The sequence below is a fragment of the Agelaius phoeniceus genome, chromosome 2 (genome assembly GCF_051311805.1).
Source record: "Agelaius phoeniceus isolate bAgePho1 chromosome 2, bAgePho1.hap1, whole genome shotgun sequence".
Lineage (NCBI taxonomy): Eukaryota > Metazoa > Chordata > Aves > Passeriformes > Icteridae > Agelaius > Agelaius phoeniceus.
In genome coordinates, this window is record NC_135266.1 from 117224666 (window position 1) to 117246001 (window position 21336).

Here is a 21336-nt window from a genome sequence, read left to right on the forward strand (position 1 = left end):
GGTTTTTTTCTGTGCACTTTTCTTTTTTTCATTTCTGCTTGTGAACTTTTATTCCCTGTGCTGCAAAGAATACTTGGCAGCTCTGTGGAATACATAAAGAAATGATTTGTTGCTAGTCACATCCATGCTTTCTTTTGGCAGTATTTTATAGGACCCTAATGTTAAAGCTGTAGACTAGGTAGATCTGGTTCTTTTGCTTTTCTTTTCCACTGCTGACTGTATTTATAAATGAGAAAGTGTTGTGCTTGAATTATGGCATAAACAGAACTTAAAATTCTATTCCAGAGGTAAATCTCTTCAACAGCCTGGGAGTGTATTTCAGGTGTCACTTGGTGTCCTCAGCTGAGGTGCAGGTGGCTTTTGCATTTGAAACTCAAGTTGCTTTATGGAAATCAGGTGACTGCCTGCAAAAAACCTCCCAACCCCAGCAGGGGACATGACTCCAATAAAAGCAATTGTGTGGAATTGCTCCTGCACTGAATAATTTGTATCTATAAATACCACCTCCTCCTTCCTTCCCTCCTTATGCTCCAGTGGAGGGAGCAACAGAGAAAATGGCAATTTTATGAATTCATAGCAGTCAGGTAGAAAAGATGATGGCAGTCAGGTGTCCAGTCTGCCTGTGCTCCCAAAATCTGGTGCATTAGCCTCAGTTTCTGCTCCTGCCTCTCGCCAGCTCCTGCTGGTTGTTGTGACTCAGTGCTGCATTTTAAGGTTTAATGAGGTAACAAGAACCAGACTTGTCAATACTGTGGGTGCACTATGGCTGGGAAGCAGTGACTTCTCACAAATTTCCAATGTGAGACTTTGCTTAAAGGGAGCAGATGATTAAAACATCTAAAATAGCTGCCAGGCCAGAAGTACTCACTGCTCCTCCTGAGAGGCAGCTCCAGGCTCTGCTCCTTGTGACCAGGGACAGGACCCCAGGGAAGGGCTGGAGCTGTGCCAGGGAGGTATAGGCTGGATTTTAGGGAAAGGTTCATCCCCCAGAGGGTGCTGGGCACTGCCCAGGCTCCCCAGGGAATGGGCACAGCCCCACAGAGCTCCAGGAGCCTTTGGACAGTGCTGCAGGGATGCTCAGAGTGGGATTGTTGGGGGTCTGTGCAGGGCCAGGGATTGCACTCGATGATCCTTGTGGGTCCTTCCAGCTCAGGAGATTCTGTCATGGATAGTGCAATTAAAAATTGCCCTGCTGGAGGTGGATGCCTGCTGTGAAATCCTAAATAGCACATCCGGGGAGAGTGGCAGTGACTCAAATCCTGGAGGGCGTAAATCTAATTCTGCAGGCCCAATAAATCTGCACTTCCTCACAAAATGCCTCCAGATAAACCAATTTAAACCTGGAAAAGTTGCTTTGTCAGGGCAGCAGTGAGGATTTTTCATTGATCCAATGCCTCCTTTGAATCTGGCAGCCAAGACAGACACTGCTTTCAAGGCGTTCCTGGATGCCCAGAACCCGCGCCGGCAGCACTCCTCCACCCTGGAGTCTTACCTCATCAAACCCATCCAGAGGATACTCAAATACCCCCTCCTGCTCAAGGAGCTCTTTGCTCTCACTGATGTGGACAGTGAAGAACATTATCACCTTGATGGTAAGGACTTAACCCCACTTTCGTGTGGCTCACCTCTTCTCTTGAACCTCCCTCCATCCCTTCCTCTCAGAGGGTTAAAAGTGCCTTTGGCTCATCCCCTGTCTCTCTTGCAGTGGCCATCAAAACCATGAACAAAGTTGCCAGCCACATTAATGAAATGCAGAAAATCCATGAAGAATATGGGGCAGTGTTTGACCAACTCATAGCAGAGCAAACAGGAGAGAAAAAAGAGGTAACAATCAGATTAAGATTTAGATTTAGAGAGGAAAGGGTTATTTTGTTGCCTGTTAAACTGAATCCAGCATTTACCTTTTCTGCTGTGCCGCTGAAGTAAATCCTGGTGCAAACAGATAAATCCCAGTGGTAGAGTTGAAGTTCAGTTGAAGAGCTGAACTGAAGTGAATTCAGACTTCACTGAGCAGAGGATGAGGGATGGGATAACATCCTCCTGAACTGGGGCTGGCCCTCAGTTTGTCACTCTGGGCACCATAAGGACAAAGGTCTGGTTGCTGCACCTGCCAGCAGCTGGGAACTCCATTCCTAGTGTGTTCCCAGCAATGTGGTGTCCACAGAGGAGCCCTTGGGCAAGGTCAGGAGCCACAGCAGCTCTGGGGAGGGGCTGCTTTGGCCACTGCACCTGATGCAGCCTCTAAACCTCACCCCAAACTGAATATGTGCTTAAATATTCCAATAAAATACAGAGAAACTGGTAGGGAGAAATATGGACAAAGGGGAATGAAAGGCAAAGAAAACATCTGAGTTTGACCTTGACTTCCAAGAGCTGGACTCTTGAGTTTACCTGACCCTAATTTATGCTCATTAATTAAGGGTTTACATGCATCTGTTTGCAGTCAGCTGATGAAATACTCCAGAAGTTTGCTGGGGGGAATTTTGTTCAGGACTAGACTCGATGCAAGTTTCCTTGAGCTGCAAGCTGCCATCAGATTCCTGGAGCTGATTAAAACCCTTGCCTTTGTGCATGTGTTGGCAGGTGGCCGACCTTTCCATGGGGGACTTGCTCTTGCATAACACAGTGATATGGCTGAACCCTCCTGCTTCCCTGGGCAAGTGGAAGAAGGAACCTGAGCTGGCAGCGTTCGGTTTGTATCCCAGGACTTGCATTTCACATGCCTTAAAGAGTGGCACAATTCACATTAAACACTGGCAGCTGTGCCTCAGCACACGTCGAAAGTCTCTGAGCACGGCCTTCCCCAGGGCTGGCTGGAATTTAAACCTGGCCTTAAAGGTTGCAGGGCTCACTTCTCCTCTCTGGTAGTTCTCCTGGCTCAGCTGAAAGGTTTGTGTGCTTGGGAATAGAGGAGACCCATCCCAAGCCTTATGGATGCTCTTGAGGAGAGGCTGTGGGAGCTGGGCCTGGTCACTCTTAGCAAGGAAAGGCTGAGAGGGAATCCTTCAATCTACAAAAATGCCCCATCAAAGCACACAGATATGCCATCAAATCCACACAGATATCCCATCAACCCACTCAAATACCCCACCAACCCACACAGATATCCCCAAGGGCTGTCACAGGATGGTGCCACACTCTGCTCAGTGGTGCCAGTGACAGGGTGAGGAGCAGTGGCCATGAAGTGAAACACAACGAGTTCCACCTCAGCCTGAGGAGGAACTTGTGTCCATGGAGGGGGCAGAGCCCTGGGACAGCTGCCCAGGGAGGGCCTGGAGTCTCCATCCCTGGAGACATCCCAAAAATCCCCAATTCCTGTGTCACCTGCTCTGGGTGACCCTGCCTTGGTGGGGAAGGGGGGTTGGACTGGGTGATCTCCAGAGGTGCCTTCCAACCCCAGCTATCCTGGAATTCTGAGATTCTCTGACTCCATAGCTTTTGTCTCTCTCTTTCTCCTCCAGTGTTCAAAACTGCCGTGGTCCTTGTGTACAAGGATGGTTCCAAACAGAAGAAGAAACTGGTAAGTGTGCAGGGACTGTTTGGGTGATGCCATGGGCATTTCTGGGGCTGTGATGGAGTTTTTCTTCCCACAAAGCCGTGGAGCTGGAATGAGCTCTGGCATGTGTGGTCCCTGGTGTCTGAGCAGCTGGGTGGGCACAGCAAGCATTCCTCTATCCTTTGTTGCCATGCTTGCCACATCCATTCCCTGCAGTGGGATTGTCCTGGCTGAAGATGTGAGTGTGTCTTGGCTTAGATTCTTTGGTCTGTGTGAGTGTCTGAGAGCTAATTAATGTCTGTCACCTCACACAGTGCCCTGGGTGTTGTGTGCCACCAGGCGAGTGCTGGCTGCTCTCAGCTCCATCAGGAGTGGCTCAGGCATCCCACTGGAGTTTGGGGTTCCAAGTTAAAGCTGAGCTTGGCAGTGCTACCACAGGGGCACAGTCTGTAGTGATACAGGGAAACTGGTGATCCATACCCATGGCATAAAGCAGAGAGGGGTTGGAAGTGCCTGCATGGGGAAAGGCAGCTGGCATGGGGTGACTTCAGAGAGAAAAGCACAACTCTGATATATTCCTGAGTGTGTGTGCACCCAGGGCTGGGCTGGGGGACTCTGGAGGGCATTGCTCAGAGCTGATGGGCCTTAGGGCTGCTTTAGTCCACATTCCAGCAGGGTCCCCACAGAGAGGCCCCCGAGGGAGGTGTTGGGGTGGGAAAAGCAGGATTGCAGCAGCTCTGTAGCTGGGAGCCTTCAGCACAGGGCACAGCACTGTCTGCCTGCCCCAGGGTGTCTCCTTTCCTGACAGTGTTTGAAATTCTTGCAGGGAGGATCCCACAGAGCCTCAATTTATGAAGACTGGGATCCGTTCCGGTTCCGCCACATGATCCCCTTGGAAGCGCTGCAGGTGCGGGCCCTGGCCAGTGCAGGTAATGTCCCTGGAGTTAAAAACCTGCCATCTGCCAGGCTTGCAGGGTGTGTGTGTGCCCTGGGCACCCCCACTGGGCATGCAGTAAATGCTTTGCACTTACCTGTGAAGGTAGATGTGAATTTCTGCTTGCTTTCCCTTCAGATGCAGAGACCAATTCTGTGTGTGAGATTGTCCATGTCAAATCTGAGTCTGAGGGCAGGCCAGAAAGGACATTTCACCTCTGCTGTAGGTAAGTGGGACTCCCTGTTTTCTGTTTTCCTTCACAGCTGCATCTCTGCATCCCTGCTTGCCTGTGTCTTTCCTTTTGAGGCAATCTGGGAACTGTTAAACTGGATCCAGTATTTACCTTTCCTGCTGTGCCACTGAAGTAAATCCTGGTGCAAACAGATAAATCCCAGCTCAGTTGAAGAGCTGAAGTGAATTGAATTCAGACTTCACTGAGGGGAGGGTGAAGGGATGGGATAACATCCCCCTGAACTGGGGCTGGCCCTCAGTTTGTCACTCTGGGCACCATAAGGACAAAGGTCTGGTTGCTGCACCTCCCAGCAGTTGGGAACTCCATTCGTAGTTAGGGAGAGTGGGGAGAGGGTGTTCAAACCTAACTTCTGGAAGGTGGAATTTGCTACAACCTCTGAAAATAACTTGATCAGCTTTGCACCTTTATGGGAAAAGCCTTATTGCAATTTTCCAGGTAAACTGCAGCACTGGATCTTTATGGCAGGTGTTGTGTTCAGCTGGTTCCTTTCATGGCACCAGGTCCCAACCTCTGCACTTAAATGAACAACCATTGTTGTGATGGTTGTAGTGTTTTTAGTGTTCAAGGAAGAACTTGGAACTCATGAGGATCCAACAGAGCTGGTGCCAAGCCAATTGCTACTTCTAGGAAGAGTTGCAGGAGCTGTGCAGCTGTGGGTGTGTTTGCAGGGACAGATGGACTGAGCAGCACTGGATGGGTACTGGACACAGCCACGTGTGGGTGGCACTGCAGGGAAAGGAAACCTCCAGAGGGCTGAAAGGCTGAATGCTTTATTCATGACCTGGGTGTTGGTTTCCTTGGATGCCCACTGCAGTGACCATGGATTTAGCTTTGCTTTGAAAATACTGAGTTCAGGGGAGTGTTCTCTGGGGAGGTGCCTGCCAGTCAATTTGCACTGTCTTAAACCACAGAAGTGGCCATTATTTACCTCATTTACAGGCAGCTTCTAGCAGTTCCCAAGGGGTAACTCTGCCTTTTGCATTCCCACCTCTTTTTCAGCTCTCCAGAGCACAGGAAGGACTTTCTGAAGGCGGTGCACTCCATCCTGCGGGACAAACACAGAAGACAGCTCCTTAAAACCGAAAGTTTGCCCTCCTCCCAGCAATATGTTCCCTTTGGTGGAAAAAGATTGTGTGCTCTAAAAGGTGCAAGGCCAGCCATGAACAGGGCAGGTACTGTAGGGCTACAGACTTTCAAGATCCCAGTCACCCCAGCAGCGTTGTAGGGCACACGGTGGTGTCTGTCACTTGTATATTAGGATTAGCATTCTCTCCTGTGTAGGTAAAAACTACTGGTTTTCCATGCTTCACTTCCTTGAGAGCCTTAAATTGCCTCTATTTACCTTGCTTTGCACTCGAGGCTCAGCTTCAGAGCAGTGCTTCTGGCCTGGAAGGGAGATGGGATTCCTGGCAGTACCCATTGGCTGTGCACTTTACTCCCAGCTGGGGTTCAGCTGAACAGAGCAGAAGCTGTGTGATCCTTAAAAGCATGTACAGAATTTTGAGGTGACCTGAGCACTTTTGAACTAAAATGCACAAGGAAAAACAGGTCCCCTGAGCTTGGTTTGAAGGGGCAGCTGTGGATGTCCTCCACCTAAGCCTTTCCAGCTCAACTGCTAAAGGGGACATCCTCCTCCTTCCCACATTTGGAGAAGTTAGCACTTGGTACTCTTATTTTTGTAATGACCTCTCCTAAACCATGGATTTTCCTTTGCAGTTGACTTCAGGGAAAAGCAGGTTTTCATTTTCAGAACTCTAGATGCTGGAGGGAAGAAACATTTGCTTCCAACCCCAAAGTACACGGCAGGCTGCGTGTTTTGTTCTGGTCTGTTGTTTATTTCTTGTTCTGCTCAGTAGATCCAGCACTGTAGAGAGCCAGGCTTTCTGTTCCTCCTCTGACCAGGGCAGGCCAGGCCAGCACCAGCTGAGCCCAGCTTCTCACTCGGGGTGCTGCTGGAGATGCCAGGCCTCCTTTCAGATTGGCTCCATGGGGCATTTGTGTGATGAGTTCTGCAGGGATTAAAATCCCACCCTGGAGTCCAGGCCTCTCCCTAGAGATAGAATTTGCAGCTGCTGAGCCATTGTAGTTAATGCACCTTGTGAGGCTCAGGGATGTTAAAATGTGACCTGAACCCCAGGGCAGAGCTGGATAAACTCATCCTGCAGTGCTGAGATGCTGTTCAGTGCAGGGGAACAAACTCCAACCTTAGAGCTCTGTGTGTGCCCCTGAAGCACCATGGTGCCTGCAGGATTTACCCCTGCTTGGGAGGATGTTCTGACACAGAGGATGGGAATTTGCTAATTGGGCCAATTGCTGAGTAGATGGAACTTCTGACAGCTCTTCTGGGTTGGGGGATTGGTTTTGTCCTCACCCAGAAGGGAAGAAGCGAGGAAGGGAGTAGCAGAGCCTGGACAGGGAATGTAATTGCCTGCAGCATCTTCAGCACTGAGCTACCCCTGGGAAAGCTGTAGGAAAGCTGCTCTGATCCCAAATGTCCCTCTGCAAGGTGTGAAGCTGTTGGATTTTGTGGTGGGCTGGCAGCAGGGGCTGCGAGTGAGAAGCTGAGCTGAGCAGGTGCCCTTGGTGCTGGCTGGTGCTCAGGAGGAGCAGTTGAGGGCCGGGATCTGTGACACGATAGATCCAGAGGCTGGGATCTGTGACATGAGGGATCCATAGGCCATGATCTGTGATATGAGGGATCCATAGGCCATGATCTGTGGCACGGTGGATCCAGAGGCCATGATCTGTGGCACGGTGGATCCAGAGGCCATGACTGTGACATGATGGATCCATAGTCCATGATCTGTGATATGAGGGATCCAGAGGCCATGATCTGTGATATGAGGGATCCGTAGGCCATGATCTGTGACACGGTGGATCCAGAGGCCATGATCTGTGATATGGTGGATCTAGAGGCCATGATCTGTGACATGAGGGATCCAGAGGCCATGATCTGTGATATGATGGATCCATAGGCCATGATCTGTGATATGGTGGATCTAGAGGCCATGATCTGTGACATGAGGGATCCAGAGGCCATGATCTGTGATATGATGGATCCATAGGCCGTGATCAGTGGCATGGTGGATCCAGAGGCCATGACTGTGACATGGTGGATCCATAGGCCGTGATCAGTGGCACGGTGGATCTGAGCAGCAGGAACTCCTCGTGCAGAGGCCTTGTGCCAAGGAGCTGAGGATCCAAGGCCACAGGGAGATGGGAGTGACCGGGCCCTGCCCGCCCCAGACAGGACTTGGCTTTAGCGCAGAGTTGTGCCGTGTGTAAAACACCTGTGGGGTTTTATCTTTGTGTGTGCAGTGTCAGCCCCCAGCAAGTCTCTGGGGAGGAGGAGGCGGCGGCTGGCCCGAAACAGGTTTACCATTGACTCGGAGGCCCTCCACGGCAGCAGCCCCGAGAAAGAGCCCGCGCAGGGAGGGGACACTGACCGCTGGGTCGAGGAGCAGTTCGACCTGGCGCAGTACGAGGAGCAGGAGGACATCAAGGAGACCGACATCCTGAGCGACGACGACGACTTCTGCGAGGCGGCGCGCGGGGCGCAGCGCGAGCTGCGGGAGCGGCTGCAGGCCACCTCGCTCCGGCCCGGCCCGGCCGGCGACGCGCACGCCGCCAGGATGGCCCAGCTGAGGAAGCAGGCGGCCCTGCCCGCCATCAACGGCGCCGCCGAGGGCCACGGCGAGGAGGTCATCTGGGTGCGGCGGGAGGACTTTGTGCCCGGCAGGAAGCTCAACACCGAGCTCTGAGGCGTCCCCGAGCCCCCCGTGACCCCGCGGGGCGCACACTTGCACACACCGCTGCGGCAGCTCAACCGGCCCCAAGCCATGCGGCCACACTCTAAACGCTCAAAAACAGGGAACGAAACGAGCTTGAGGTCCTGTCTTGCGATAACCAAGGGCTTTCACACCACTTTATTTATTCTAAAACAATCAGGGGCTGAAATTGAGCATGGGGAGAAGGTAATCACTGGAAAACAAATGACTCTGGGTGTCTTAACCTCTGTGCAGCCAATGGGCTCCGGCAGGAGCGCGAGGACAGAGGGGTTGGTGAAAGCCGTCGGTCGTAGGCTCATCTCCTTCACGAGGAAACTGCCTTTTTAACCTGTACAGTCACAGTACTCTGACTCCCTTTCCCTCTCTAAATGTAAGAGAATATTCATGTATTTTAGGAACGTGTGAGGAAAGGTTTGGGATTTATGTCGTGTTCAGTCCTCTTGGTCTGTGGCTGGTCTAATTTAATGTCAATGTTGGAAGCTCTAGTTTTACATACTCTTGTAAAGATGCCAAACTCTCTTGGAAGAGATCCAAATTTAACACTTGAAGAGATATTTTTTTGTATTTTACCTGAGATGCAGGGGCACAAAGGGGTAAGAGATTTAGGGTAGCTCCACGTCTAGGATACGAGGCTAGCTTTTTGCAGAGGGTTAGGAACGGTGGTTTTATATTAAAATATGAACTGGAAAACTCTTATTTAGGTATAACTTTCTTCAGGAAAAGGTTTATTGTATATGTTTGAGACTGGAGTTTAGTTAGCTAATAAAAAGAATAATAAATAAAATGACAAGACTGAATTGCAGTGGAGCAAAGGGATCTGCGGTGTGCCCTTGCTGGAGTCACAGATCCCTTTGCCCCACTCTCTCTCTGGCAGAGTTTGGGCTTGGGGGACAAGGAATTCATGGCCAAAAAACTGACCTCGCCCACTCTCCTACCGTGGGTGAAACTAGTGTATTTTAATTCCTTTATAAAAGCTTTTCCACTGCAATATAGGATGAAACAAGTTCTACACAGGTAAACTTCTTTAACATTTTAAATCTTTTATTTAAAACATCTAAAACAGGGTAAAATGTGACTAAAATCTCGTGGTTTTTAAGTAGACTTCCAAATACGAAACACAAAATAGCACTTTTTTTTGTTTTTAGGATTTATATAGCTTTCCCCATTGCAGTCTCACCTATAGGAAAAAGAAAAAAAAAAAAAGGAAGATTATATGAAATTTTGTTTCGTTTTGTCAGTATCTATTGGTGTTTGACACATCACTAGGTACTTTGAGAACCTGAAATTTTATAATAGCCTTAGGATTATATTTTATAAAATCCACTCTGACTATATTTTAAAGCATAACAAGACTTATCCCCTCCCCCCAAAACGTCCATCACTGTCTGTGTGTCCCAGCTGGCATCCTCCCCTCCCTCCCCTGGTTTCTGGTGCACTATACTTGACTTATGGAAGCTTTCTCTAGTAACTTTTTGCTATCTCCTGGTTTCTTTTGGTAAGAGCTTTAGAAGAGTTTCTACCCCCTTTGTATGATCACATGGTTGTTTTTGTACCATCACCTGTCGGTGTCCCACATGCTGGAGGGTTTGGCTGTCCTGGGCTGCTCCCAGAGGATGCAGTCAGCACTCAAATACTGGAAGGCTGGTACTGGGAAGGTACCGTGGCTCTTGTACATAATGTCATGACATGTCTATGTCAAAGGTTCTTATATATTTCTTTTATAAGCTGAAAGAAGGTCTATTTTTATGTTTTTAGTTCTATGAATGGAACGTTGTAAATGCCTGTCGGAAATAAAATACTGGAGGAAAAAAACCCAAAAATAACTGCAGAGAGTGGTGTGTGGAGAGGTTACAGGTGGTGGGGAGCCTGTCACAGGAGGGCTGTGAGGTGGGAAGGGTGGTACCAGGGAGGAGATCCTGCATTCCCAGCTGGTGCAGCTTGGGAAGGAGCCCCCACGTAAGGCTCTGCTCGTGTTTTGGTGATGGGACAACTCCCATTTCCCACATGGCATCCACAACCAGCCATTCCTGCTGCTTTTCCAGCTTGGGAAGGAGCCCTCAGGTAAGGCTCTGCTCGTGCTTTGGTGAGGGGACAATTCCCATTTCCCTCATGGCATCCATACCCAGCCATTCCTGCTGCTTTTCCAGGCTGGTCACAAGGAGCCTTCCACTGAGTGTTCCAAAGAACAAGGTAAAAAGCAGCAAATTCCAGAAGAATTCCAATTGCATTGGGGGAGCTCCCCAGTCTCTCCATGGCCAGTCCCTCTCCCTCTGGGGTGCTGGGTTTGGCCCAAATTTGGGAATGTGGTGTGGGTTGGTGTTGGCACAGCAGTGGGAGAGCACGGGTGGCACTCTCTGGGGGATGACAGAAGTGACACGAGGGAAATGGCATTGAAATGGGCTGGGGTGTGTGCAGCACTTGCTACAGCATGCCTTGCAGCAATGCAGTGCTTGCTGCTTCAGGCAGGATTATTTTGGCTTGTGAGGCTGCCAGGCCAATCCAAACTCCTCAGGAAGTCGGGGAAGTGGTGAGAATAAAGAGTGAGGGCCTTGAGAAGAAAGCAGCACATGAGTGGTGACAAGTGACACGGGTATGCCAGCTCCACAGCTGGAATGCTTTGGCTTTAAAACTCTGTGCTTTAGCCACCAGCCAGAAACAGAGGAGCACAGAGGGGAATCCTCCTGCAGTTCCCCGTGCAGTTTGGAGAGGTGAGCAGCAGAACCTTGTTTGTGTGCCAGGCCAGACCTGGGTGTCCCTGTGGCAGAGAGCTGTGCCAGATGCCAGCTGGCAGGGTCAGGCAATTGATGACCCCTCTGCCATCACACCTTGGTCCACCAGCCAAGTGATTGCTTCTGGGGAAAACACTGCTTGAAACAAAACAGCTAACTCAAGGAACAATTAGAAATACCACGCTGAAAAATAAAGAGGGCTTGAAATTAATTAATGTTGCAGGAAACAGATCAAAGGCAGAAACTGGGATCCATAAAGCTGCAGAGGGGTGTGAATGGAATATTAAATATGTTCTAGGCTGCCCATGGATGGAGGCCAGGCTCTGAATCAACTTGGGGTGCTCAGAGTGTGGCATTTTGCCCGTGGGCATGATGCTGGGGAGATGGAGGGAACCCCAGAGAGGGACACAGGCTGCTCTGGACCAGCTGGAACCCCAGACAGGGACACAGGCTGCTCTGGACCAGCTGGAACCCCAGAGAGGGACACAGGCTGCTCTGGACCAGCTGTGCCCAGGGCCCAGGAGCCTCTGGCGCTGCCCAGCCCCGGTTCCAGCAGCTTTTTCCTTCAGTTCCTGGACAAAAGCCTGGCTCTGCTGCCCTCTGGGTTGGTCCAGCAGGAATCGTTGCTCCTCAGGTTTCCTCTGTAGGAGCCTGGAGGCTCCTCTGGCTGCACGGGTCGGGGTTTGGGGTTAGGGTTAGGGTCAGGCAGCCCTGTGTGCTCCCCCAGCCATGCTAAGGCTTTTCCTCACTCACTTCCAGGACCAGAGTGACCACTCCCATGGCCACTACCAGGACAGGAGTGACCGGTCCCAGGACCACTGCTAGGACCCGAGTGACCATTTCCATGTTCACTGCCAGGACCAGAGTGACCATTGCCACCCGGTGCCGATGCTCTCCCTCTCTCTCTCTCCCAGGTAAATCCTGGATTCGGTGCCGATGCTCTCCCTCTCTCTCCCAGGTAAATCCAGGATTCGGTGCCGATGCTCTCCCTCTCTCTCTCCCAGGTAAATCCTGGATTCGGTGCCGATGCTCTCCCTCTCTCCCGGTAAATCCTGGATTCGGTGCCGATGCTCTCCCTCTCTTTCCCGGTAAATCCTGGATTCGGTGCCGATGCTCTCCCTCTCTCTCTCCCAGGTAAATCCTGGATTCGGTGCCGATGCTCTCCCTCTCTCTCCCAGGTAAATCCTGGATTCGGTGCCGATGCTCTCCCTCTCTTTCCCGGTAAATCCTGGATTCGGTGCCGATGCTCTCCCTCTCTCTTTCCCGGTAAATCCAGGATTCGGTGCCGATGCTCTCCCTCTCTCTCTCCCAGGTAAATCCAGGATTCGGTGCCGATGCTCTCCCTCTCTCTCTCCCAGGTAAATCCAGGATTCGGTGCCGATGCTCTCCCTCTCTCTCTCCCAGGTAAATCCTGGATTCGGTGCCGATGCTCTCCCTCTCTCTCTCCCAGGTAAATCCTGGATTCGGTGCCGATGCTCTCCCTCTCTCTCTCCCAGGTAAATCCTGGATTCGGTGCCGATGCTCTCCCTCTCTTTCCCGGTAAATCCTGGATTCGGTGCCGATGCTCTCCCTCTCTCTCTCCCAGGTAAATCCTGGATTCCCGCTCCGTTCCAGCCGCGGCCGGCGGGTGTCCCCCTTGCCCCGCGAATCCCGCCCGGCTCCTGGGAAATCCCAGTGCTTTCCACTCCTAACCAGACCCAGGAATAGCAGAGGACTGCCAGGCAGTGGGCAGCGGCATCCCCGCTCTGCTGGCGCTGCAGAACCGTGCCCTGCCATCCCTCGGGGGGCTTTGTGCCTCTTTCCATTAGGGAAAGCCACTTCCAGGGATGGGTTCGGCTTCTCCTCCTCTCAGCAGAGATTAAACCCCTCTAATGAACTCCTCGAGGGGCTTTAGGGAGCCCTTTTTAGGAGCTCTGTGGTTGTCTTGGGGTGGTGAGGATGGGAATGAGCTCAGTGCTGGAGGGGGCAGAGGGATGTGGAGCAGAGCTGGGGTGGAAATGCACTTGGAGAGAATCTGCTCTGTTCCCAGGTAACTCCAGGGGAGCACTAAAAAAGCCCTTCAGATCTCCAGTATGAAATTAAAAACTCGAGCAGAGGGAGAGCATTGGCTCTCTTTGAGGTCACTGCAATACCAGACTATTAGCTGAATTATTTCCAGGAAAAGGAGATTAAAAGAAAGTTACTTGATAAGAAAATCCAATCCTCTGCCCCCTCTAACCCTCAGGAGACATGAGAAAATGAGCAGCTGCTAATGAAGAGATTGGAAAATTACTCTTGCCTGTCTCCTGTGTAAAAGAACAGAGAAAGAGCTGTTGTTAATGGTAAAATAAAACAGCAGGTTTATTCAGTTGTGGGAGAGTGAGGGCTGTTTTATTTAGGATATTTAGCTGCCAGACATCCTCCTGGTACCCACAACAGCAGTTACACCTGGAGTGTGGAGCAGATCTTTTTGGGAAGCACTGCACACCAATCAAACTCTCCTGGATTCCTGCTCTCTGGTCCTGAAGGCAAGGAAATAAAAAAGGGCTGAGGAAGGGCTGTCCCCACATTTAACTCTGCTGCTTTTACAGGAGGCAAAGGGCTTTTCTCTGCCTCACAGGGAGCTGGGGGTGTCTGCAGGTAGCAGTGACAGCTCCACCAAGCTGAGGCTGCACCACTCACCTGGGGTGCCTGGTTTGGACAGAGCATTTTATTCACAGGATTTCTCCAGCACTGCCCAGGCTATTGACTGAACGTCCTGGGGACCTTGTTAGCACAGCACACAAACGCTGAGAGGTGCAGGTACACAGCCCAGGGCTCAGCACAGGCTGGCAAAACCCACCAGAACCATTTCTGCTGCTGGCTCTCTTGTTCTGGGGACGGCAGAAGGGCCCTGCCAGGAGCTGCAGGGGATTTTAGGGGATGGTTGGCATCAGTTCCTGTGAGAACTGCTGTCTGAACTGATCCTGCTGGAAGGAGAGGCTGCTCACCTCTGTGGCACTGGCACGTGCAGGTCCCTTCGACGCAGAGGGCAAACAGCATCCTTTCTCCTCTAAAGACAAAACACAGAAAGAGATGTAGTTGGTGTGAGATACAGTCCAACAAATACTCCTTTTCTGCAGCATGGTAGGGGATTTTTTTTTTGGCTTGGCACTTGGGGAAATCACTGATTTCACTGCCACCAATACGTGTGTATAGGCGGTTCCACATCCATGCTCATGGTGGCACCCTGGCTCTGTGAGCTGCAGATGCACAGGAATAGAGGAGGAGAATCCCCTGATCCCCAGGAACAAAAGAGGATTCTCCCCCTCACCTGTGGGAGCTGCTCTCTTTTCTTGTCCCTTTTCCCCTGGGCTTTGATCCACCTCTGAGCAGCAGAATGAATTTCTCAAGGTGTGATCTGCTCTGCCACCTCTGGAACCCCGAGCTGACACAGCAACTCTGAACTGGAAATGAGGGAGCTTTGAAATAATTGGAGGTAATGGGTTTAATTGCCTTTTAAAAAATGTTGTTTTAATTAATCACAAGCAATGGATGTACAAGTTATAAATTGTGTGTTATTCTCAGCAAAGTTGCCATAAGATGCTTTAGTGGGAACACTAAAGCTGGGCAGAATGACTGAAATTTTAACTTTTGGTTAACTCTGATGTGCTCCAGTGACCAAAGCCTGGGAGGAGAAGATGGATTGGACACCTGGAACACAGAATTTACAGACCACAGGGACACTTTGCAGAAAGCAGAAGGTAAAGAAGATGCTAAAAAAGACTCACTATGTCTTGGAAAGGAAAACTACATTTGGAGGAAAAAGATACTAAAAATACAGACTAATTAGCATGGGGAGTGAGAAACAATAACCAATAGAGGAGAGAATACTGATTAATGAGGGAGAATGATGTCATTTAGAACCAATGAACACGAATTTCTTCTTTTTTTGCTGAAAATGTATGAATTGGTGGGGGAGGTTGTGTGGCAGCATCCGTGTGGAGGCCAGGATTTTGTCAGCCACGTCCAGAAACCCTGGCCAGGAATGAAGTGATGCCAAAGGGGGCGTTAGAAGAGGATTTGGTACCATGGGAAGGTTGAGCCAACCACTGCAAACCTGCCACAGCACATATATTTATAGGGACATGGGGAATGATGTCCCACTTGGCTGTGGGGCTGAAGCTGCCCAGAGAGGGGCAGAACCATCCACCAGGAGCTGAGATTTGGATTTGCAGAGAATTCCCCAAGTCTGAGAGTTCAGCAAAAGCTGGTAGGCCAAGAAACACCTATAATTAGGAAATAATTGGGGTTTGATGGGGAAGGTGTGAATTACAGCATCTCTATCGTCTCAGCCTTCTCATGACGCTGAAAATGGAACCAAAGTCTTTAAAGCACCTCTCAGTTGCCCCATCCCTGGGTCAGAGAAGGGCAGAATCCAACAAAAACACGGGAACTGCTCCTGCAGCATCCCAGGGAAAGCTCCTTGAGTGGCCACAGCCCAGCCCAGGCACAGGAGCACCAGGGGGGAAAATGGCTCAGAAAGGTTCTGTCAGAAATGAAAGAAACAGCTGGGTGTTCCCTAACCACTGCAGGCACAAATGGAAGAAAAATTGAACTGAAGACTGATCAGGAGCCTATTGATGGCCACACAAGTCACCATCATTCCAGCTGCATTGCCTGGAGCTGCACTGCTGCCCCCAGGGCAGGGCAAACCTGGCTGGGAAAGAGGCCTGGAGGAGGCAGCATGAGGGAGAGTTGGACAGTTTTCCTTGGATGGTTACTGTAAGCACCTTTTTAATTCCTGGGGGAGTGGCTTGTGGGTTTGTTTGTTTGTTTTTGTTGTTGTTGTTTTATTTTGGTGTGTGTGTGTTGGTGGTTTTTTGGGTGTTATTTGTTTCTTTATTTTTTGGTGTGGTTTTTTTGGTTTTGTTTTGTTTTTTTGGGTTCGTTTTTTTTTGTTGTTGCTGTTGTTTTTGGGTTTTTTTGTTTGGTTTGGTTTTTGTGGTTTTTTTTTAGTTTTGGGGTGTTTTTTTCCCCTTTTGAAACGAACCTCCTAGTTCTGCTGTCCCATGTTTCTGCACTCCACCACCTTGTGTCTCCCCCAAGAGGGATCTTTGTGCCCACCGTGAGGAGGGAGGTGCTGCCGTGGTCCCAGGGAGCCCAGCCCAGCCCTCAGTGGCACCCCAGGGGTTGGGCTCAGCCCTGCTGAACCTCGGATCCGATCAATCTCAGCCAGGCAAGGTTGGCATTCAGCAAAACCCAGCTCTGACCCCCGTGCACAGGCAGTGCTGTGGCACACAGGGGCAGCTTTAGGGCAGCCTTTCCTCTCCTCAGGGGAACATTAATCCACAAGCACCAGAGGTTCATGTCCCAAAAGGAGCCAGAGGAGTCCTTTTTCTTTATTCCAGTACAGGGAGAGGCCATGGGGCATTCCCCTGGGATCTCTCAAGTTTTTGGAGGATGCAGCCTCCTTTTTATCCCAATTTCCCAGCCACATTTCCCTTCTCTCTTTCCCCATTTCTGAGGTGCTTGAGAGGTTCAGACTTCTCAGAATGCCTGATCCCAAAGATTCCCCTCTAATGTACAACCCTCCCTTTTAATTTTTAATTCTTACTGAATTTAGGGGTTTTTCTTCCCCGTTGTTTCTTTCATCTCTCAATGTCCAATTTCGTTTATCAGCAAACCCAAAGTTTATTTCTAAAAGCAAATATCTATTTCCATCCATCAATCAGTGGAACCCTTCCCATTGTTTCTTTCACCTCTCAGTGCTGGTTTTACCTACCAGCAGCCCCACAGCTTGTTTGGAAAGACAAATCTGCTATTCCTGTCCTACCCTTTCCTTTCTGAGCTGCGAAGATATCCAGAGAGGCAAGTGGTGGTCCAGGGGGCAGAGCATCCTCCCAGCATCCTCAGAAAGAGTTGTGCCTGCTCAGGAGGCACAGGGAGGGGCTGCAGCTCTGCCTGTGCCCCTCAGCAGGGCCCTGTGTCCCCCCACAAAACGCTGATGAAATGGGATTTTTGACAAGAAGAGTTTTCCTTGGCGCAAACCGCGGCGGCATCAGGGGCTCTGAACTAATTTGCTTTTTTGTCAACTAGATGAAGACATTAAGTTAATGCCTTTTGTTCCTCGGCAGGGTGTTTGAGGCAGTGAACAGGCTTCCTTGTGTTGACACAATGGATTTATTGTTTCAGCAAAATGCCTGTCTGTTTTCACGCAGGGCATGAGGGACTAGACAGAACCAATTCTGGTACCCGGGGGTTCCTATGAAGCTGAATTATCAGCCTGGTGAAGTGCCATGGTGTCCAAGGCAGCCTGCAGGGAGGCCCGGGGCCTGTGAGGCTCAGGAGCAGTGCACAGAGAATTGTGCACATTGATTTTAGGGGCTGCTGCTGCAGAGGCGAGGGTTCCCCTGCAGGGCAGGTTTGTTTTCATTTACTGGAGCCAGAAATGGCCCAGGTGTGCTAAACATTCCCCACTCCCAGGGATTTGGGGCTCACACCTGGCCAGTTCCTTGAAGCCTGGAGCACAGGCTGGACACAGTTAAAGAATAAAGCAGGGATTTATTGAAATGGCTTCAAAGGATCCACCTTGGGCAGCACAAGAGCCCAGCCGGCTGGACCCAAAATGGTCACAAAATGGATGATTGGTCCCAAGTTTTCACCCTTTTATAAGTTTTGGTCCATTTCCCGACTGGGGTTCATTGTCCAATTCCAGCTCCAGGTTCTGCAGTCCCATCCTCCCAGCTTGCTCTCCTCAATTTGCCATTTTTTACCCTTTTTGGGCTGAAGCTGCAGTGGTGTCCTTGGTTCTGGGGCTGGAAAAGGATTGTTTGGTGTGACTGAGCTGTGAGGAGAGCTGGCCAGCACTTTACATGGAGCTCAGAGTTATATATTAATGCAGAACCTGGAAAACATGAAAGCTGAAAGTTTCTGAGCAGCTGAAACTAAACTGAGCAGCTGCAGGGGGGTCCCTCAGCCCCCTGACTTGTCTAAGTCTTAAACTCTCTTAAACGAAAACATTTTTTAAAAAAATCCTTCCAGAATTCCTGAAATCCAGACAGGTTTCACTCTCTGCTGCCAAAAGGTGACCCATTAAAGGCTCTTTTCCCATCTGCCTGCAGAAACAATTTGGTGGCTTCTGAGAGGCGTAGGGTCACTGGAATAATGGGTTTCTCTCTTAATAATGGGATCCTGATTGCACATGATGGCCTCTTTTCTTAACCTTAATGAAGTTGCTCTGTGCATTTGGCAGGAATTAATGATTTGATGGAGATCCTCACAAATTCCCAAAGCCTGATTCTCCTGGCTCCTGCTCCCAGTGAATGGATGGACTGAAATGAATTCCCAGCAGCATCTCTAGAGGCCAAGTTCTGCTCAGACAGAGCACAGTGCAGTCCACTGGGTCCACTGGAGCCCTCTCCAGCCCCAGTTTTGGAGACAATTTTCCCCTGGAAACACCATTTAGAGCGGGGAGGATGCTCTTGAATGTGGCACCTCCCAGAACCCAACCTTCACCAGCGGGGTTGAGGAGCAGAGGGCAAAGCCCAGCACGGACAGGAGGAGGCTGCTGTGGGGGCAGCAGACCTGTGAGTAGAGAAAAATCCATCTCCCAGTCCCACTGCCCTTCCTGGGGGGCTCTGCAGGTCCCCATGGGCATGGGGGGCACAGGGGGGAAGGACCTGGGGCTGTGGGGCACGAGGGGAGGCAGCTGTGGGAGGAAGAAGGGAGAAAAGGGGAGCAAGAATAAAAGGGAGGAAGGAGAGAGAAAAGGGAGGAAGAAGAGAGAAAAGGGAGGAAGAAGTGGAGCTGTTTCAGAATCAGGATCACAGAATCACTGATTTTGGAAAAGCCCATGGAGTCCCAGCTGTGCCCAGTGCCCACCCTGTCCCCAGCCCAGAGCTCTGGGTGCCACCTCCAGGAATTCCTTGGGACAGCTCCAGGGATGGGAGCAGGGACCAGACTTTGGGAGCTGGCTTAGGGAAGGAAAGGTGGCTGACAAAACACGTCCCACACACCCTTCCTAAATTTTTTTTTTCTCTAAACTAACTGAAACTTCCCAAATGAACTTCCTAAAAAGGTTCCTCCCTTTCTCTGGAGAAATGTCCCAAGCAGGGTGCAGAGATGAAGGTCCCAGAAATTCCCACAGGGAGGGGGTGCTGGAATCTGAAATGCAGGGAATTCTCAGGACTTTGGGCCTGTGAGCCAAGAATTAAACCCAGGATTTGGACTGAGACATTGGAAAAGGCTCCCAAACTGAGGTGCTAAGGGTGAGAATGTGGATTTAGGGTTTAAAGCAGAGGCGTATTAAACTAAGTAAAGTTTAGAGTTTTGGAGTTTAAAATATAGAAAAATAGAAGTAATTACAGAGGTAAACAAGGAGTTTAGAATGAAGTGCTGTAGGTTTTTGTGTCATAACATGATTGGCTAAGAAAGCTCACGCTGCAGGTACTTTTAAAATGTCCCATTGTTGTTTTTTCTCCCAAAACTATCAGCGTTTGTATCCAAGTCCTTGTGGTTCTGCAGGTTAAAATATCCCATAAAAAGTAAGGTCTGAAGAGTCAGCAGGAGTGAAAATCCTCTGTGGAGCCCGTGGACAACGTCCCTCTCTGGCCATCAGTGTTGCCACTCCTGCTTTTAGAAGGAACTTGGAAAGAACAACAAAAAAGGGAATCCTTTTTGGATAAGGACTGGAATTTGGATAAGGTAGGTTGGAAACAACAATAAATGGAGGCATGGGCAGTGCTAGAACTGTGAGGTTAAAATCTCCAGCACCTGCAGGAACTGGGACACTCAGCCTGGAGTGGCTCACGGGGAATTATGGTTTATGATATTCTCCTGCACGCTCAGAGCATGCGGAAAAGCGGATTTTGGGGCGGCAAATTCCCTCCAACCTGGCAATGTCACAGCCTTGCAAAGCCAAAGCAGATTTGCCTGCATCACATAAAAACTATTAAATTAATCCTGAGCCAAAACCTAAGCCTCTCTGTGGATGGCTAATGGAGCTCTGCCGTGGGTTGCCATGTAATCAATATGACAAATGTGTTTGCTGTATTGATTACAGCAGCAGGAGCTGTAATTCCTGTAATTCCTGTCATTCCTGTGCCATACATGCATGTATCTGTATAGAGACAGAACTTTAAACCAGCAAATGTAAAAATTCTAAATTAAAAAAAAAAATAGAGAAAAAAATTTAAAAGAAATAAAATCGTTTAGAATTTTAGAATTCTAAATTCAGAATCAGCAGCCAGCTCCTTTGCTGTTTCCTCATGAAACCCTGCCAGTGATCTGCTATGAGGGCTGCCCTGGGCTCTCTCCATCCCTCCTATAGCACTCTTGGAGTGTAATTCCCAAAAAAAAACCAAAAGGGAAAAAAGGGCAAATTTCCTTACCCTTACCATTTGAGGTGGGGGAAGACTTTTTTCCTTACAGCAGGAACTCAAACTGACACCACTGCCTGTTTGCAACTCGTATTTTTTAATCTCTTTTCAGGCTGCCTGTGCTCTTAACTATTATTATTATCATTATTATTAAATATTATTATTAATAATAATATTAATAATAATAATAATAATAGCAGCACAGGCAGCCATAGAATATATTCTATATATTATATATTTACAATATACAAATTATTATTATTATTATTATTATTATTATTATTATTATTATTATTATTATTATTATTATTATTATTATTATTATTATTATTATTATTCATACTGTGTATTTTTCTCCCACCTTTCCACACCTATGGTTTGGTTTGCTGCTTGGTCCCCTCTGGTCCAGGCACATCCTATTAAGGGAGCATTATCCCAGCCCGTGCTTACTTTGGGATTTGTCTGAAGGCAAACCCTGTTCAGTGATGGTGCTGCATTATTAACAGGCCATATGGGCATCAGGCTTGGGAGAGAGGAGCTTAACAAGGGCACAGGAAAACAATCTTCCAGATCCTTCCTTCTCCTAATGCATAATCCTGAGGGCAGGAAAGGGATCAAACACTGAAATACCCTGCTGGAGGGCTGGGAGGGACAGGATGCAGATGGGAACTGCTCTGGATCTGCTCTAAGGAAAGGAAAGTTTAGAGTTTAGGATATAGAAAAAATAAAAGCAGAGGCAAACAAGGAATTTAGAATGCAGCACTGTGGGTTTGTGAGTCACAACATGACTGGCTAGGA

General features: G+C 49.5%; 1 protein-coding gene across 6 annotated transcripts in view; it reads left to right on the forward strand.

Annotated features, from left to right (window-relative positions):
- Positions 1-10299, forward strand: part of TIAM1 (TIAM Rac1 associated GEF 1) — a 151400-nt gene extending 141101 nt beyond the window's left edge. For all 6 annotated transcript variants that reach the window (XM_077174624.1, XM_054628168.2, XM_077174625.1 and 3 more), the window contains 8 exons: positions 1413-1592; positions 1706-1824; positions 2584-2692; positions 3462-3520; positions 4323-4425; positions 4569-4656; positions 5683-5855; positions 8002-10299. In XM_077174624.1, coding sequence (XP_077030739.1) covers positions 1413-1592; positions 1706-1824; positions 2584-2692; positions 3462-3520; positions 4323-4425; positions 4569-4656; positions 5683-5855; positions 8002-8444 — 1274 coding nt within the window. In that variant the 3' untranslated portion in view covers positions 8445-10299. The remainder of the gene's footprint in view (positions 1-1412; positions 1593-1705; positions 1825-2583; positions 2693-3461; positions 3521-4322; positions 4426-4568; positions 4657-5682; positions 5856-8001) is intronic.
- The last annotated feature ends 11037 nt before the right edge of the window (positions 10300-21336 follow it).